We start from the raw sequence: 19,789 nt of genomic DNA, 5'->3' as shown, positions 1-19,789 counted from the left end.
AATTTGTATTGCTTGGTCAAAAATTATTATAGCTCCATGTACAATAGAGATGGTGGGTTCTACCAGTGACTGAGTGTCCCACATGAGATTAATCCACAGTGAAGACCTATGAACATGAGAGAAGAAGGTATATTCCTTGTCATTAGGGTGCTTGGCTTTCCATAGGTCAACAAGACCTATGTCTGCAATTAGTTGCTTCATCTCTCACTGGAGTATTTCCTCCCATGGGGTGTCTGCCTAACTGTATATTGGGAGCAATGTTTAAGTCTCCCACCCACAGAAGGTTTTCAGGGACCCATTTCTTGACCTTATCGATAAGGCTGAGAATGTAATGTTTTTGGCCCAGGTTCGGTAAATAAGCAAGGAGAATAGCTAGTTCGAGGCCCCGATATTTCCCCTATAAGTAGATATAGCAACCTTCCAATGTATTGCATTGGAGACTCAATACTTCATAGTGGAAGTCCTTATGAATACCAATCATGATTTCCCCTTTCTAACTAGCTGTGGTTGCAAAGTACTGTGTAGGGTACATGGTGTTTCATGAGTGGGTATCATTTGTCCTAGTGCGTCTCTTGGAGACATTTCACCTCCGGAAGAGTGTCCCGGAGACTCTCCAAATGTTGTGTTATTTTACTGGGAGATTAACCCCTTCACATTCCACATGACTACTCTGGCCATAAGTTGTTGAGGAAAGAAGGGACAGTGGATCGTATACCCACTGTTATATTCACCCCAAACACAGATATGAACTTTTGTACTTCTGGTGTCACCCCCAGTAGTGTGTCCAAGATCAAAACACATTCACAATTCACTGGAGTCTCTTCATCCCCTCGTAACACCCTCTCTCTCCCCAATCAACCCAGTGGGAAGAGGATCTAACCAATCCTCCTTCACAGTAAAATAGCCTGCTGACCCCTAAAATCCTAGTACTACTTCCAGCCAGGTCGAGGCCCCACTGTCTCACCAATACTCTGAAAGACCCAGCAGAATGATTGTGTGTCTTAGTCCACCAACCTATCAGTTTGCGATCGTCCCTTCAATGGCGGGTCCAGTTGGCCTGTGCCAGGAACTCTTGCCTTTAGGAAATAAGTTTGTATTTACTCAAATCTGCATGTCCTGCTCAGTCTAGGTTCCCCAAGGGAGTAGTACTCCATGTCTCTCATGTGTCGTCTGGCTAGCTGTCCATGGATTGCACATCCACAGTTTTCACAGAGTTCCTTTCCTTGCCTTCCTAATTTCCTAAGTGTCCTGCCGGTGGCCGCTACTTTCTCCCATTTTGTTCTAAATTTCCAGGGCTGGTTGTCATCCTGTTAGATCTTCTCCCCTTCCAGAAGGCTGTTCATACAGGCCTTGATAATCTCACGTCTCGACTTTTGGAACTCTCTGTATTTCGGATCTCCTTGTCATGTATTAAATAGTTTGCAGGTAACATCCCAAGGCACCAGGCAGCAAAAAAGGTTCCGGCTAAACTTCAGTGGCTCGCGATGGAGCAACGGTGCAGTTCAAGGCACTATATATTGCGCATAGAGCCCTTCACAACAAAGACCCCTGCTGTTACAACCTTTGGCCACACCCCAATTTCCTGGTAGGCCACCCAGATCGTCCAATTCTCACCGTCTGAAAGTACCTAAATTGTCAGATCAAGATAGGGAGGCCGTTCGTTTACTCACCTGGCTCCCAAAATATGGAATTCCTTTTTACCTATCAGATTGTGTCAAATGGACGAATAACTATCTTTCAGGCAGGCTCTGAAATCCTGGCTGTTTGTGTACTAGCCTTCTGCCTTCTACCTGCCCTCATGCAGATTTGGTGGGTGTTATGTTGGTTTAAAGCGGTGGGAAGCCCCTGGGTAGTCATACCCTCTACAAATCCAACAGAATAGAATAGAATTTGTCCAGGGTAGCTTGGTTTTCTTTTTGCTGCTCTGATGGATTGTCATCGTGGATGTTTTGGAAGGGCTTGGATTGCTCATCGATGGACCTAGCACCGCCTGTGCCGCCTCCACAGTGCAGATAGTATATGATTTGGAGTCTAGCCGAAACCATAGTGCAAAGGGGAACATTCACCTTTAACGAATTTGCCATCAGCGCAGTTCCATGTTCACAGAGTACAGCAGTGGTCATTTACTTAAGGTCACTTGTGAAAGGTCCTGAAAAAGGTCGAGGGTGTGCTCTTGGAAAGTCTCTATTTTCCTTGCTACACTTATTATGATGTCTTTCTGGTGTTAGGACCACAATTTGACCATGATGTCGCAAGGGCAGGTGCCTGCCGTTTTGGGTGGTGTTTCAACTCTATGTCTCTGAGTTATATGAGTGTCGTATGTTGGGCCTTCTTAATGGATAAATTGTTAGATGGCCGATCAATACAAGAGGATCTGTGACCGATCTTCAAGGTCGGTATACTTTTCCCAAAGAGCCTTAATTTCCTCCTCCATCTTAGAGTGGGATCTTGCATAGTCTCGACCTCCTGGCTCATGGTAACAAAGTTGTCCTTGTTCATCGCCACTCGTCACCCAGGTAATGGAGTTCTTGAGTCCCTTCTGAGAGAACAGATCCCAGATCTGCCTCAAGCGCTTGCATTTGTGTCGTGGCCATAGCATAGAGTTTATCGTGCAGGTCGTTTGAACAGTTTTTCAGATCTTCTTATGTTATGGGGGTGTTAGAAATTGGGTTTTTAGTTGACTCGGGTGTGAACCCTGGTCAAGCGACAGCCACAATCCCTTGCAGAGTAAACCACAAAACTGACCTGTGCTTAACCCAGGCTAGCTTGACACAAAAGCAGTCAGGCTTAACCTAGAGGCAATGTGTAAAGTATTTATGCAGCATACAACAGTAATAAAGCGAAAACAAAACAAGAAAAAATCCCGAACCAATTTAGAAAAATAGAATACATTTTAATAAATGACTTGACACCAAAATGACTGTTGGACAGGCCGCATGTTCGAGCTGTCACCCCCTCCCCGCAATGGGACCAGGACCCTGGCTCTCCCTGCATCCCCAGCCAGAGTCCACCAACGACCACCCGAAGTACCCTGCAATCCCTCCACTACAAGACACCAGCTCCGGACCCAGCTGGCCCGGGTCACCATCTACCCCACGACATCGACCCGGCCGCCATCTTGGGGCACTGCAGCACGAGGCCGCGTGGCCTCAACTCGACCCTAACCCCGGGCCCGGCCGGCCCCGACATCGAGGCCCCACCATCCTCCCAGGAGGCAGAGTGACCACTTGGCGAGTCAATGGGAGAAGGAATCGTCAACGGCTCTCCTCCGCCAGGTGTCGATCACCCCAGGCCGCCTGGGCGCTGGCTCCACCCCCCTGCTGGGTGTCTGGACTCCCTCATCCCGGACCTCCCGGCCCCCAGGCGAGAGGGTCCGGACATCAAAGGGGACCAGACCTATAACTGGGGCCGGACCAGACCAGGAAGGCAGTTGTATCCTGGAGTCGAGAGACCCGAGAAGAACTCATCCGTGACGTGGCCTGCTGGCGCTGCCGCGGCCCTCTGCCCCGTGAAACCATCGACTTGGCCTGCTGGCGCTGCCGCGGCCCTCTGCCCCGTGAAACCATCGACTTGGCCTGCTGGCGCTGCCGCGGCCCTCTGCCTCGTGAAACCATCGTCTTGGCCTGCTGGCGCTGCCGCGGCCCTCTGCCTCGTGAAACCATCGTCTTGGCCTGCTGGCGCTGCCGCGGCCCTCTGCCTCGTGAAACCATCGTCTTGGCCTGCTGGCGCTGCCGCGGCCCTCTGCCTCGTGAAACCATCGTCTTGGCCTGCTGGCGCTGCCGCGGCCCTCCGCCTCGTGAAACCATCGTCTTGGCCGGTTGGCGCTGCCGCGGCCCTCTGCTTTATGAGACTATCACCTTGGCCTGCTGGCGCTGCCGCGGCCCGATCCACAGACACTCCAGCTCGAGGATTGTGAGCTCGCCTTTTTACCCCTACCTGTACCGATCCGGTACCAAGACTGTCCCGCTACCCCCTTTCCCTACAGAGACTAGAAGTGAGAGGACCCCCGGGTCCAAGATATCCTGTATCGCTGATATCCTTGCCTTAAGAACCTTATATAAAGCCTTGAACTCGACTTGGTGTGGTGCCTGTTTGTGGGGAGGGAGGTAACTTGTCTGTACGATCGCCGGAGACGGTCCCCCCCCCGGGGATCTCTCCCTCGGTATCCGGCCGACCCTCAGGGTCCCCGTCTAACATTGGTGGCCAGCGACGGGATCCGAACCTACGCATAATCGTACAGAAAGTCACTCGCCCCACCACACACAACAACCATGTCAATAGAGAGCGGAACAACGGAAAAATTTCAGATGGAAAAATTGGAAGACTACAACCACCGGGAACTGAAGCAATATTGCATAGAACTTGGACTTCCAACCACAGGTCTTAGCACAAAGGAAGACTTCAAACGAGCCCTAGAAGCTTGGGCAGAAACGGGTACGGCCGTACCCCGAACACAAACAACCGAAACGAGCCCCGCACCAACTAAAGAAAGAGCGGATCTCTCCCTGGAAGAGATCCGAGAAAGAGAAAAAACCAGACTCCACGAATTAGAACTTGCCCGACTTCGCTTGGATGGGGAACTCAAGCTGGCAGAACAAAAAATAACCCTGGAACACTTACGGCTCAGGGAAGAGCGGGAAGACAAGCAAAGACAGAGGGAGCTAGAGGAAAAGAGACTAGAGTACGAACATGAGCGCAATCTCAAAGCACTGGAGATCCAGAAACAGAATAAAGACCTCGGGCTCCCCGAACGACCGACCCCGTCTGCCTCGACCGAACCCAAGGTTCACATCCCCAAAGATGTCATCCGGGAATACCACAAGAACGATGATATCCAGCAGTGGTTTAAAGCCTATGAGGTGGCAATGACCTCCCACCGGATTCCCCGAAGCGATTGGGGAGCCGGATTATGGGGGAGGTTTGTCAACGAAGGGCGGGACGCCCTGCTGCAACTCCCGGACCAGCTGATGACCTCCTACGACCACATGAAGGCCGCCCTCCTCACTCGATACGGGCTCACACCTGAGATGTACCGCCAACGGTTCCGCGACTGCAAACGGATTCCGGGTACAACTTGGGTGGAGTACGTGAACTTTTTTAGCCGAGCCTTCGAGGGGTGGATCAAGGGCAACAAAGTAACCACCTACGAACAACTCTTTGACCTTATCGTATGGGAACACCTGTCGAACAACTGCTTCGTGGAGCTCCGGCAACACCTCCTGGACAGCAAGCTAACCGACCCTCGACAACTCGCCGCCGAAGCCGACCGGTGGGAAAGCACCCGAGTTGGCCGGAGCGCACCCAGCGAAGTATCCAGATCGTATCGCCCCCGAGGGGGAGGAGGAAGTCAGGGTCGGGGGAGAGACCCCGGCCCCTCGTCACCCCCCAGAAACCCCTCGACCCCGGTTGGCCGGGGAAGCCCTGCCGTCCGGGCCGGTTTCCGGGCCAACATTACGTGCCACAGGTGCCAGCGACCCGGCCACTACGCCAGTGATCCCAACTGCCCAAAGAATCCGAACACTACTCCCCGCCAAGTTGCAGCGGCGGCCCTAGGGGAAGAAATAATCCCGGAAGACCAAGAGGAGTACGAGACCGATCCCTCTGAATGGGCACCCGCCGCCATGGCACTGGTCTGCTTAGGGGAGAGAGACATGATTCCGCGGGCCCCCCTTCCCGCCAACACACAGAAGTACGGTCAATGGGTCAACATCAATGGCCGCCGGGCGGAAGCCCTCCGCGACACCGGGGCCAGTGTAACGGCGGTCCGACGCCACCTCGTCACTCCAGACCAAATCTTGCCGAACATTCTTTGCCCTGTTCGATCAGCCGACAACTCCGAAAGCCTATGCCACATGGCCTGCGTCCCCTTCGAGTGGGGAGGAGTAACAGGGATGTTAAAAGTAACTGTCCGCGATGATGCCCCCGTGGACTGCCTCCTAGGAAACGACCTTGAAAGCTCTCCCTGGGCAGCTGTCGAACGGAGGGAGCACCTGGGGATGCTTGGCCTCCCCGAATGGGTCTGCGTCACGACCCGGTCCATGACCGCCCGCGCGGTCCCCAGCCCAGAAGAGCCCGAGTGGCCAGAACCTCCTCCCGCGCTCATCCCAGAGGAGGCCGCCCCAGAAGCCATTCCCTTGACCCAAACCGAAGAAGGACCCGACCAGCTTCGGGATGTCCCTGACCTGGCACAATGGCGGCAGGAGGGAGGCCCCACGCAGGAACAATTCCGGGCCGAGCAAAAAACCTGTCCTTCTCTCGAAGGACTCCGGCAGCAAGCCCTGGCCCAGAGCACCGGGGATACCTCGGGGGCCCACTGGATCTACTGGGACCAAGACCTGCTCTACAGCGAGCAGAAAATTGCAGAACTAGGGGCCAGTCGGGTGCTGGTGGTGCCCCTTCGCTTCCGAGACTTCCTCCTGAACTTAGCCCACGATGTCCCCCTTGCCGGACACCTGGGGCAGGATAAAACCTACGACCGCCTGGTGACCCATTTTTTCTGGCCCCACATGCGGAAGGATGTCACCAACCACTGCAAGGCCTGCCCCACCTGCCAGGCCAGCGGAAAAAGTGGCCGAAAAATCAAAGCACCATTACAACCCTTTCCTGTCGTCACCACCCCGTTTGAACGAGTGGGAATAGACATTGTGGGGCCCCTCGACCCTCGAACAGCCCAAGGACACCGGTTCATCCTGGTCCTTGTAGACCACGCCACCCGCTATCCCGAGGCCATCCCTCTTCGGACTGTGACGGCCCCCGTGGTGGGCCGGGCCCTGATGGGGATCTTCTCCCGGGTGGGGTTCCCCCGGGAGGTCGTCAGTGACAGGGGCACGAACTTTATCTCCAGATATATGAAGTCCCTCTGGCAGCAATGCGGGGTCACCTACAAATTCACGACCCCCTATCACCCGCAAGGAAACGGACTGGTCGAGAGATTCAACCGCACCCTCAAGGGGATGATTATGGGTCTAGAAGAACCCCTTCGACGCCAGTGGGACGTACTGCTGCCATGCCTCCTGTTTGCCTATCGGGAGGTCCCGCAGAAGTCCCTCGGCTTCAGCCCCTTTGAACTACTGTACGGACACCCCGTCCGGGGCCCCCTCAGCCTAGTCAAGGAAGGTTGGGAGCAGCCTCCCCAGAAAACTCCCCCGGACATCTACCGGTATCTCCTGGCTCTCCGCAACCAGACCCGGCGGTTCCGAGACACCGCCAAAGCCAACCTCGAGGCCAGTCAGGAGGACATGAAGAGGTGGTACGATCAGCACACGTCCTCCATTGAGTTCGAACCTGGACAACAGGTCTGGGTGATGTCCCCGGTTGAGCCCTGTGCCCTCCAAGACAGATGGTCCGGGCCCTTCAAGGTAATCGAACGCAAGGGGCCCGTCACCTATTTAATCGACATGGAGACTGCCCGGAACCCCCTACGGGTCCTCCATGCCAACAGGCTCAAACCCCATTTTGTGCGATCCGAACTCAGCCTCCTAATGGCTACCGATACTGGGACAGAAGAAGACTCCGAACCCCTTCCGGACTTACTGAGGGCCCTCGAGCAGGATGGCTCAGTGGAAGGGGTCCAGCTCTCCGAGGCCCTGTCCCCGGAGCAACGCCAAGACTGCCAAACGCTCCTGAGGCAGTTCGCCTCCCTGTTCTCCCTCACCCCCGGAGTCACCCCCTGGTGCCTCCACGATGTGGACACCGGGGACAGCCCTCCTATTCGACACCGAGCATACCGCGTACCAGACCGGGTACGAGCCTGCATCCAGACCGAGGTGTCCAAGATGCTGACCCTAGGAGTGATCGAACCCTCAGACAGTCCCTGGGCGAGCCCAGTCGTCCTGGTTCCCAAGGCAGCTGCCCCGGGCGTTGCCCCTGAGCTCCGGTTCTGCGTGGACTATCGAGGGCTGAATGCAGTTACCCGGACCGACGCTCATCCCATCCCCCGGGCAGACGAGCTAATTGACCGGATGGGGGCCGCCCGCTACCTGAGCATCTTCGACCTAACAGCGGGCTACTGGCAGATCGGCCTCACCCCTAGGGCCCAAGAACGATCCGCCTTCTCTACCCCAGACGGGCACTACCACTTTAAAGTCATGCCCTTCGGCATGAAAAACGCCCCGGCAACGTTCCAACGGCTGGTAAACCAGGTACTGGCGGGCCTGGAAGACTTCAGCGCCGCCTACCTGGACGACATTGCTGTGTACAGCCACCAGTGGACCGACCACCTCCGCCACCTGCGGGAGGTTCTACACGCCCTCCAGCAAGCCGGGCTCACCATCAAGGCCAGCAAGTGCCAAGTTGGCCAAGGGTCCGTGACCTACCTGGGACACCAAGTGGGAAGCGGGCTGGTGGCCCCTCTCCAACTCAAGATTGCTGCCATCCAGGCCTGGCAACCCCCTACGAGCCAAACGGAGGTCCGGGCCTTCCTGGGGCTCACCGGATACTACCGGCGGTTCGTGAAGGACTATGGCAGCATCGTGGGGCCCCTCACAGAGCTCACCTCCAAAAAGAGCCCCAAAACCGTCAACTGGACCCCGGACTGCCAATCAGCCTTCGAGAAGCTAAAGACCGCCATGTGCACGGCCCCCGTGCTCCAGGCTCCCGACTACAGCCGGGAATTCATTGTGCAGACGGACGCCTCCGATCATGGTGTGGGGGCCGTCCTCTCCCAACTCAACGCCGAAGGGGTCGACCATCCGGTGGTCTTCATCAGCAGACGCCTCTTGCCCCGAGAACAGCGCTGGAGCACCATTGAGAGGGAGGCCTTCGCCGTAGTCTGGGCACTCAAGAAGCTCCGGCCATACCTCTTCGGCACCCACTTCCGGGTGCAAACAGACCACCGACCCCTGCAATGGCTGATGCAAATGCGGGGGGAGAACCCGAAGCTGTTGCGCTGGTCCATCTCCCTGCAGGGGATGGACTTCACGGTGGAACATCGTCCAGGCCAGGACCACGCCAACGCCGACGGCCTGTCACGCTTTTTCCGCCTCAGCGAGGAGAGTCCCCAGGAAGATGGCTGACTCTCCCCGCCTTCAGCTGGGGGGGACGCATGTTGGACAGGCCGCATGTTCGAGCTGTCACCCCCTCCCCGCAATGGGACCAGGACCCTGGCTCTCCCTGCATCCCCAGCCAGAGTCCACCAACGACCACCCGAAGTACCCTGCAATCCCTCCACTACAAGACACCAGCTCCGGACCCAGCTGGCCCGGGTCACCATCTACCCCACGACATCGACCCGGCCGCCATCTTGGGGCACTGCAGCACGAGGCCGCGTGGCCTCAACTCGACCCTAACCCCGGGCCCGGCCGGCCCCGACATCGAGGCCCCACCATCCTCCCAGGAGGCAGAGTGACCACTTGGCGAGTCAATGGGAGAAGGAATCGTCAACGGCTCTCCTCCGCCAGGTGTCGATCACCCCAGGCCGCCTGGGCGCTGGCTCCACCCCCCTGCTGGGTGTCTGGACTCCCTCATCCCGGACCTCCCGGCCCCCAGGCGCGAGGGTCCGGACATCAAAGGGGACCAGACCTATAACTGGGGCCGGACCAGACCAGGAAGGCAGTTGTATCCTGGAGTCGAGAGACCCGAGAAGAACTCATCCGTGACGTGGCCTGCTGGCGCTGCCGCGGCCCTCTGCCCCGTGAAACCATCGACTTGGCCTGCTGGCGCTGCCGCGGCCCTCTGCCCCGTGAAACCATCGACTTGGCCTGCTGGCGCTGCCGCGGCCCTCTGCCTCGTGAAACCATCGTCTTGGCCTGCTGGCGCTGCCGCGGCCCTCTGCCTCGTGAAACCATCGTCTTGGCCTGCTGGCGCTGCCGCGGCCCTCTGCCTCGTGAAACCATCGTCTTGGCCTGCTGGCGCTGCCGCGGCCCTCTGCCTCGTGAAACCATCGTCTTGGCCTGCTGGCGCTGCCGCGGCCCTCCGCCTCGTGAAACCATCGTCTTGGCCGGTTGGCGCTGCCGCGGCCCTCTGCTTTATGAGACTATCACCTTGGCCTGCTGGCGCTGCCGCGGCCCGATCCACAGACACTCCAGCTCGAGGATTGTGAGCTCGCCTTTTTACGCCTACCTGTACCGATCCGGTACCAAGACTGTCCCGCTACCCCCTCTCCCTACAGAGACTAGAAGTGAGAGGACCCCCGGGTCCAAGATATCCTGTATCGCTGATATCCTTGCCTTAAGAACCTTATATAAAGCCTTGAACTCGACTTGGTGTGGTGCCTGTTTGTGGGGAGGGAGGTAACTTGTCTGTACGATCGCCGGAGACGGTCCCCCCCCCGGGGATCTCTCCCTCGGTATCCGGCCGACCCTCAGGGTCCCCGTCTAACAATGACAAAAATCCAGTTGGTAGAACCGGAGTTATGAATTTTTAACGTTTTTAGTAACAACTACCGCCTAAAAGGTCAAAGCGACAACTGTAGATATCTAGTCGCATGAGACCGGGTGAAAGTTGTAAATATGGCCAACTGCAATGAAGCGCAGTTCAGATACAAGAAGTGGATTGGGCCCAGTGCGCACTTACCTTTGGACGTAGAAAAATTCTTGAGGAAAATGTTTTGAAACCATGAAGTTCAGTGGGGCAAGGCTGTAGGAGGTGTCCAAAGAGTGAGCGTCAGCCTTGGGCTGTAACCGCTGTAGCCAAAGATATATCCACAAGGTTGGTTACCCCTTTGGCAGCTGGGTGGGCCAGGTCCTCGCTGTGTCTCTCCAGGCTCGAGAGTTACACGGAGTCAGCTTCACCTTCGTTCCTATGATCCTCAACTTGGCTGTAAGATGGCTGCCAACATAGTTTTCCTGGGAGCTGGACACCCGGGCAATCTGCACCATCAATCAGCTGCTCTGACTGGCGCAACTAAACAGCAAATGCAGCCCGGGTCTAATTCCTCGCCATCACCAGTGGTCGCTATCCTCGGGCAGGCATCTGAGCACTGCAGCAGGGCTACGTGAGGTGCTCGGTCGGGAGGTCATCACCCTGATTTGCACATTACTGTGTCCGAACTGAGGTCACATGGTGTGCAAAGTAAGGATGGACTGGATGCAGCCCAAGTAATTACCAGTGGCTGAGATTAATTCAAGCATTCTATCCATCAATATTTTATATCTAAATTACAGAAACAGGTCAATCTCTGGCAGCCCTTACTCCATCGGGTCATCGGAGGGGTGTAACTATGGCAGAGACAGAGTAGCCTCTGCTGTCGTTACACCAAACGTCCACCTGCTTTTAAATAGGGCGGGCCATAATGTTGGCAGAAAGGGTACTCCATCACTGTTGCGACTAAGTACTGTTTCTCCCAACTTATAAATTAGACCCCTAGTTCCTAAATAGTGAGAACAGGTTTCAATGAGAAATATTGGGCTAACCTTTGGTAGCCCGTGGACTGACGGGCTTCAGTCAAATAAAATGTGCATAAAGTTTTTTAGCAGTCTCAAAATGGCAAAAATCGAATCAGGGGTTCAGGAGTTTTGCGAAAACCCCACGGGGAGCAATATATACTCTCAGTAGCAACTTAGGGGCTCATTAGGATCGTGGTTTTCCTGCATCCTCCGGGCCGGCGGAAGCCACCGCCGGCCCGGAGGATGCGGGAAAACCGCTGCGGAGCCTCCAAAGACCCACCGCCAAATTAGGATGGCTGGTGGGTCTTGGTTTATGACTGCCGCTTTTCCGCCGCGGTCTGCTTACAACCGCGGCGGAAAATCTCTTATATGGTGGCGGTGTCTCTCAGACACCGCCAGCCATATTAGGATTGCGTATCTGATATGCTTTCCGCAGCGGGTTCTCCGCCGTGGAAAAGCATACGGAGGTGCACTTCGGGGGCCCGTTGCGGCCCCCAGGGTGAAGGGGGGGTGAGGGGTGCACATGGGGGTACCTATGGTACCCCCCTGCATTTACATGCAGACAGCGGCAGGCACCGCGCGATGCCTGCAGCTGTCTGCATGTAAATGCAATGCGTGCTTTTCTACCATTGCGGCGGGCGCAGCTTGAAGCCGCACCCGCCGCAATGTTAAAAATAGAGGATGTGACCGCCAGGGTGGCGGTCACATCCTAATTGCAGAGGAGGGAACGCCGCAGCCCATGCGGTCGTTCCCTCCTCCTCAAGGGTCGCGGATGGATTCAAGTCCGTCCGCGATCCTAATGAGCCCCTTGGTTGGGTAAAGGCAGAATGTTTGCTATGTCAAGATGCCAAACATCTTGGTGCCAGGAGAATTGCAGCTATGGTTTGTTTGTACTACCCATGTAATATTTCAGTTCAAACCTTTTTGACATTATTGATGGAAACCCTGCCTAATGTACCTGTGTGATCACTGCTGACACTCTCGGATTGAGGGTTCACTTTTACATCACTAGTATTAGTAGCTCGGAATGATTTTCATTGAACATAAGTAGCTCTTGTTACAGAAAAGGTTGGCGACACCTGCTCTAAAGACTTCAGCTACCAAACCCTTATGAGGCCCCCACAATGACTGAAAAAAGGACCATTGCACAAATATACCCAAGGAAGTTGTCCCCCAGGAGCATCATAGGCTGCCTCCCTCCCTCAAGATTGCTGAAAAGTAGTTGTACTAACCAGTATAATTTGCTGCCACTAAGATGTTATGTACTGTATTATGTACTGTATTGTGTTGTGTGTTCTAATGCAAAATACTTATAATTTTCAAGAACAAACAATGACAAGACATTGAACTATTGGTTTGTATTGGTGAACTTGAGTGTTTCTGATTCTCTACCCTGCACCACCAACTTGAGTAAGCCTTAGACTGCTAAACTTCACTATCCTTAGCATTAAGTGCTACAGGGTGTACTCGGTGCTCAGTTTGAGGTTAATCCCTGGGACTCTACTGGCCCGCGGCATCTGAAAAAAGTTCCCACACATACATACATACATACATACATACATACATGCATAGATATCTTATTATGTCTATAAATTGTATCTATGAAGTCTGCATGTACCTTGTTAAATGTATTTTTGTGGAGGGTACCAGCTAATGATGCATAATATATGTTAAATAACATGTTGGTTTTCAAATGTTAGTGTGTGCTACTGTATGCGTGCACAGGAAAGAGGAAGCTGTTATAGGGCAACAGCAACTCTGGCCTGGCACGGTCTTCAGCCCTTCCAGTTTTCACTTACTGTATTGTGGTCTCTTCCTTCTCAGGGGTTCCTGTGTTTTGCTCTGGCATTTTGTGTGGTGGTACAGGCCGCACTTTGGAAGCAGGAACGTGGCAGTGAGGTGAGTACAAGGGCACGTTCCCAATGGAGCCCCTTCTACCCCAAGAGGGAAAATGCACAGTCTGCATTTAGAAAAAGCATTAAGAGAGTGGGGTAAGCGCTCTCGAGGAGATAATTGTAACCTTTTAGGTGAGACCTACAATTTCGGATGAGGGGAGAAATGGGGAGGGAGTGGGGTGGAGGGAAAACGTTTCATGTGTTACTTAAACTTCTTACCCCCCATGTGTCAAGCCTAGATATACTGTCTTATTGGGACAGCGGTGATTGGAGGCAGATGTACCACCACAAGACTAATTAACATACAGATGTGCCAAAGGTTCATTTCAATAGACAAAAACCTGTGTTATGTAGTCAAGTGTTCCAACATGCATTTTAAGGATTTTTGCATGTCACTTAGGTGGTGTCCTGTGCCACACAAAAACAAAAGGATGCAGGCCTGATTCTTTAAACATATCCAGAAGAGAGACAAAGAGTGTGTGTCTGGGTAGTTACTATACTCCCTCACAATTTTTAGGATAATATTTGCATACATTTTGTTTTGGATCTCATTATATATCTAAAAACCGGGCCCCCGGTTAGACAATCTGCACATCAATACAGCCCCCACTATTCCTCCCTTTATTTGGTTTGTGACAGGGCTAGGTTGCACAACACCAAATGAATCATGTACATCCTTCTCAACCACACACCTCCTTTCAAGGCGCTTGATGCACGTCAAGCCCTTGGAACAGCTCACCTCGTCTAAGCTGCTCTTGCTTGGCGAGCCTAAAGGCTTCAGTACCGATGCCTCATGTGGTGAGTAATTTGTATTTATTTCGCCTGAGCCTATTTACTTTTGACTATCCCGTTGCATGTCGAATTTCACAACCCCCCCCCCCTTACCTGTGCGAGCCGCAACTGATTAATAGGTAGCTGATGTGCGGCCCATTAATAGGCCCGAATATCCTGCGGGGATATTCCCCCATTGTAGGAATTCCACTCAGCCATCCGCAGCCCCACCCTGGGGTGTATGTCATCCCATAGCAGCAGCCGTACCTCTCTTTTATTGAACATGTCCTCTGCATTCGCTTGATCTGTATTATGGAGGCAATATAGCAGTTTAGCAAGAGTGATCACCTTAAAGATGGCGGCTCTTCCCAGGATCGGCAAGAATTCTTATTCATTCTCAATCACTTGCAGTCACTTTTAGCCTCTGTCACTGGATACTCACTCACGCATACTTATTGACTTGCAATCTCACACATTCTCACCCACTACTCCTCACTGAACTCACTCACACATAAACACATGCTCACACACAGTCTCTCTCACATAAACACGCTCTCGCCCTCAAGCACATATACAACATGCTACTTCACCAGCTGCACTCGTTATAGCTGTGTACCTTCACACTTTGTACCTTTATCTCCCCAGCTAATTTTGGATATTTTTAACTCTGCAACAGTAGGAACCGAGTTATTTATTATCTCTTTATAAATGATCGTAAAATGCATCTCATTGATCTCCTGCTGTTCAGCATTTCATTGCTCCCCAGCTGTGGTTGCATTATACTAATACAACATACATATGTACATTTAATCACATGCTTTCCTGAGCCCTGACTAACGCTCCGACATATTGACTGTCTTATTGAGAATGGTGCAACCACCCATTTTAAGCTGTGATGCAATGAACCCCGAACCTTTCTCCTTCACACGGGTACGTGCCACAGATGCAGTAACCTGCTGAGCTATCTCATCGGCTGCATAGCTGTTTCTGCGTAAGTGCGCCCTTCTCTGGGTTGCACCTTATTCCGCGCTCCGAGTGCTGCAGCTGGGTGGACAGAGCCGGTCTTGGGCTGTCTCTCGAGGCCTGCTCGCTTCCAGACTTTGGAGAGCTTTAATATGAGGGTCACGCAGGCAATGCTCGCCCTCGTCTCTGCCCCCTCAGAGTAATGCGTCCTTTGCCTGACGGTAACCCAGAGAGACGGCGGCCTCTGCAGCCCACGAGGAGACAGGAGAGCCATCGCTCACTGGCAATTAGAAGATGGATAACCCCGACACTACCTCATCCGCCATGTTGCAATCAGCCAAAAGGATGCTCTCTGCGGCTCACGGGTCCCGGGGACCGCCGGAACCCCTCCCCCCTCACTCCTGTGGAGCTGCTGCCCTCCGGTTGCAGTTTATTACAATGTACACGGACTACCGGAAGCATCAGCGAGCCCGCTGCACAAACGACGTAAAGATTAATTTAAAACCAGATTCGTTCACAATTAGAAAGGAGGGGAGCAGATACAGTCTGTAGGTCTCACATACTCTGAACCAGGATCCCAGGGCAAATCTAGAGGTGGGCGAGACCGAAAAATGAACAGGGAGAGCCGAACCAAGGGCCTGACGTGGCCCCACCTGTGCAAGGGCCGAGCAATGAAAATGTTTGGCCTGGGATATGTGCAACAAACATCATGTGAAATATAATGGTCTCTTCGTAATATTTAGTACGTCAGGTTGTGTTACTTCTTAAAACTCATAGTTTGAATTTAGAAACATTCATTGCCTGGCAACAATGCCATTAGCGAATTAAGAGGAAAGTTAGCTGTCATGAGCACCCTACAGGTGGCCTATATTATTATTATGTATGAAGCAACAGTATATCCTGTTAAATCAAACATAAGAGCAGTAATTGGCTTAGATTACACAATTTGTTCAAGCAGGGAAGCTTGGATTGAACTCAGATTTTCTGGTTTTACATTGTGCAATTAAGTTACAAGATGGGTGTCTTTTCAATCAATCAATCAATCAATCATAACATTTCTATAGCGCACTACTCACCCGGCAGGGTCTCAAGGCGCTTGGGGGGAGGGGTCCGCTATTGCTCGAACAGCCAGGTCTTGAGTTGTCTCCTGAAGGCGAGATGGTCCTGGGTCAGCCGCAGAGGGATGGGGAGGGAGTTCCATGTCTTGGCCGCCAGGTAGGAGAAGGATCTACCTCCGGCGGTGGCTCTTCGGATGCGTGGTACGGCGGCGAGGCTTGTAGAACGTAGCTGGCGGGTGGGCGTGTAGAAGGTCAGGCGGTCGTTGAGGTACTTGTGGCCCAGGTCGTGGAGAGATTTGTGTGCGTGGGTGAGGAGCCTGAACGTGATCCTCTTGCTGACGGGGAGCCAGTGCAGGTCCCTCAGGTGGCCGGAGACGTGGCTGCGTCGGGGGATGTCCAGGATGAGTCGGGCTGAGGCGTTCTAGATGCTTTGGAGCCTTTTCTGTAGCTTGGCTGTGGTTCCGGCGTAGATGGTGTTTCCGTAGTCCAGTCGGCTGGTGACGAGTGCCTGGGTGACCGTCTTCCTGGTTTCGGTCTGGATCCATCGGAAGATCTTGCGGAGCATGCGTAGGGTGTTGAAGCATGATGAGGAGACGGCGTTGACTTGTCTGGTCATCGAGAGGGAGGAGTCCAGGATGAAGCCCAGGTTGCGTGCGTGGTCTGTTGGCTTGGGATTGGTGCCCAGGGCGGGGGGCCACCAGGAGTCGTCCCAGGCGGAGGGCGATGGTCCCAGAATGAGGACTTCCGTCTTGTCTGAGTTCAGTTTCAGGCGGCTGTTCTTCATCCACTCGGCGACGTCTTTCATCCCTTCGTGTAGGCTCGTTCTGGCGGTGGCGGGGTCTCTGGCGAGGGATAGGATCAGTTGGGTGTCGTCGGCGTAGGAGATGATGTTGAGATTGTGTTGGCGTGCGATGGCTGCAAGAGGTCTCATGTAGACGTTGAAGAGGGTGGGGCTGAGTGATGATCCTTGCGGTACTCCGCAGATGACTTCGGTGGCCTCGGATCGAAACGGGGGGAGGCGGACTCTCTGTGTTCTTCCGGCGAGGAACGAGATGATCCAATCCAGTGCCTTCTCTTGGATACCGATGTTGCTGAGGCGTTGAACTAGGGTGCGGTGGCAGACAGTGTCGAACGCTGCAGAGAGGTCCAGGAGGATGAGGGCCGCTGTTTCCCCGTTGTCGAGCAGGGTTCTGATGTCGTCGGTGGCTGCGATGAGGGCGGTCTCGGTGCTGTGGTTGGCTCGGAAACCGGACTGCGAGGGGTCGAGGGATCCGTTCGTCTCGAGGAAGGCTGTAAGCTGTCTGTTGACGGTCTTCTCGATGACTTTGGCAGGAAAAGGGAGGAGCGAGATGGGGCGGAAGTTCGGTGGGGTCCGCTGTTGGTTTCTTCAATAGGGCGTTGAGCTCGGCATGCTTCCAGCTCTCCGGGAAGGTGGCGGTGTTGAACGAGGTGTTGATGACCTCCCGGAGTTGTGGTGCGATGATGGAGTCGGCCTTGTTGAAGACGTGGTGGGGGCAGGGGTCGGTTGGAGATCCGGAGTGGATGGTGTTCATCGTGCGGGCTGTGTCTTCGGTGGTCACCGTGGTCCAGGTGTGAAGGGTGGCGGTGGGGGGCGTTGGTTCGACGGTTGGGTGCGTGGATGGTGCGCTGAAGCTGTTGTGGATGTCGGCGATCTTGCGGTGGAAGAACGAGGCGATAGAGACGCAGAGATCTTGTGAAGGAGTGATGTCATTATTGCCGGTGCTGGGGTTGGAGAACTCCTTGACGATGCCGAAGAGTTCCTTGCTGTCGTGGGCGTTGTTGTCCAGTCGTTCCTTCAGTGATTTCTTCTTGGTGGTGCGGATAAGCTGGTGGTGCTTGCGGGTGGCGTGTTTGAGGGCGGTCATGTTGTCTGTGGTCTGGTCGAGGAGCCAGGCTTTCTCGAGGGTGCGGCAGTGTTTCTTGGAGTCCTTGAGTTCGTCGGTGAACCAGGAGGCTTTCTTGCTTCTGGGTCTGCTGGGAGGGTTCTTTAGTGGCGCGAGGTCGTCGTCGCAGGCGGTCAGCCCCTGTGTGAAGTTGCGGGCTGCTTCGTTGGGTTGGTTGGGGTTCGTTGTGCTGGCGGGTGGGTTCTGGCTGAGGGAGGTGGAGAGCTGCTCAGCGGTGATCTTGCTCCAGCTCCTGTGAGGAACCTGTTGCGGGTGGTGGTGGGTCGTGGTTCTTCTGAAGCTGAAGTGGACGCAGCTGTGGTCGGTCCAGTGGAGTCCGGTGGAGTGGCTGAAGGTGATGTGCTTGCTGGATGAGAAGACGGGGTCAAGCGTGTGGCTGGCGTAGTGGGTGGGGGTGTTGACCAGTTGCTTGAGTCCGAGGTTGGCGAGGTTGTCCAGCAGAGCGGCGGTGTTGCGGTCCATGTTGTTCTCCAGGTGGAAGTTGAGGTCCCCTAGGAGGATGTAGTCAGCGGAGCGGAGGGCGTGTGGGCTGATGAAGTCCGTGATGTCTTTGCTGAATTGTGTACGTGGTCCCGGGGGTCTGTAGACGAGGGTGCCTCTGAGGGTCGTCTTTGGGTCGGTGTGTATCTGGAAGTGGAGGTGCTCGGCGGCGGCGAAGGTGTCGTTGGAGTCGGTCGTGATGCGGATGGTGTTCTTGTGTACGATGGCGATGCCTCCTCCAGTCTGGTTGACGCGGTCTCTCCGGATGATCTTATATCCGTCTGGGATGGCGATGGCGATGTCGGGTGCGGAGGAGGCGTTCATCCAGGTTTCTGTGAGGAAGGCGACGTCTGGTGAGGTTGGGTCGAGCAGGTTCCAAAGTTCGATGGCGTGTCTGTGGATGGAGCGGGTGTTGAGCAGGATGCACTTGAGGTGGCTGTTGTTGGTGTTCAGCTTGGTGGCTACGGTGCAGGTCCGGAGGCAGGTGAACTTGCAGGCTTGACAGGTGAAGGGTCCGTGGGTGCGTCTCGGGGTGGCTCGGTGGCAGGCTCTTGTTCGGTCGGGTTTGAGTGCGATGAGGGTGGCGGTGTCGTAGGTCCGTCGGGGGCCAGGGGTCCTGGCGCTGGGCGCGGGCCAGGTGCGGACGGGCGCAGACGGGCTTGCCTTTGGTGCACCAACGGCGCGCCTACTGCTCGTCAACGCTGCGCGTACGCATGCACTCTGCCATAAATGGAGAGTGGGGGGGCAGGCGGGGGAGGGGAGAGGGAGGGGCAGCTGGGAGGCGGGAGCGGGGTGGTGAGTGGGGGGGGGAGCGGTGATGTGATGCGGAGGGGGCGCGGGTGGGGTGGCGGGGGAGCAGCGGCGGGGAGCAGCGGCAGGGAGCGGGGTGGGGCAGGGGAACAGCTGAGACGAGACACGGAGCGAAAATACAAAAATACAATGGAGACACGGAGCTAAAGTACACAATTACAATGGAGACACGGAGCACAAGTACAAAATTACAATGGGCACAGCAGAAGTGCAACAACAGGCGGAGGGGCAGGGGAACACTCTGGGGAGCACAGGCGGCAGGGGAGCGACGGTAAAATCAACAAAACACGGGCAAAACACGAATGGCAACAGGCAAACCTTAGCAGGCACAAGACAGCGGGCAGGGACAGGGGGCCACTCCGCACAGGGGCAGAGTCTCGGCTTGGCAGCGGCGGCGGGAGGAGCGACCGGGTCTGAGCAGGTCATGTCAGGTCACAGCTCCTCGCCCCGAGCGCCAGGCTTAAATACTACTTAGTGGGAGGGAGGGGCTGCTGGGAGGCGGGAGCGGGGTGGCGAATGGGGGGGGAGCGGTGAGGTGATGCGGAGGGGGCGTGGGTGGGGCC

The 19,789-nt window shown here is 54.9% G+C and overlaps 1 protein-coding gene across 1 annotated transcript in view; it reads left to right on the top strand.

Annotated features, from left to right (window-relative positions):
• The window catches only part of TSPAN32 (tetraspanin 32), a 526,327-nt gene that overhangs the window by 157,292 nt on the left and 349,246 nt on the right, over positions 1–19,789 (top strand). Inside the window, exon 8 of the mRNA XM_078682734.1 lies at positions 13,149–13,223. Coding sequence (XP_078538860.1) covers positions 13,149–13,223 — 75 coding nt within the window. The remainder of the gene's footprint in view (positions 1–13,148; positions 13,224–19,789) is intronic.

This window comes from Lissotriton helveticus, chromosome 3_1 (assembly GCF_964261635.1).
Source record: "Lissotriton helveticus chromosome 3_1, aLisHel1.1, whole genome shotgun sequence".
Lineage (NCBI taxonomy): Eukaryota > Metazoa > Chordata > Amphibia > Caudata > Salamandridae > Lissotriton > Lissotriton helveticus.
The sequence above is the reverse complement of the archived record's forward strand: the minus strand, read 5'-3'. Positions and strand labels throughout refer to the sequence as shown.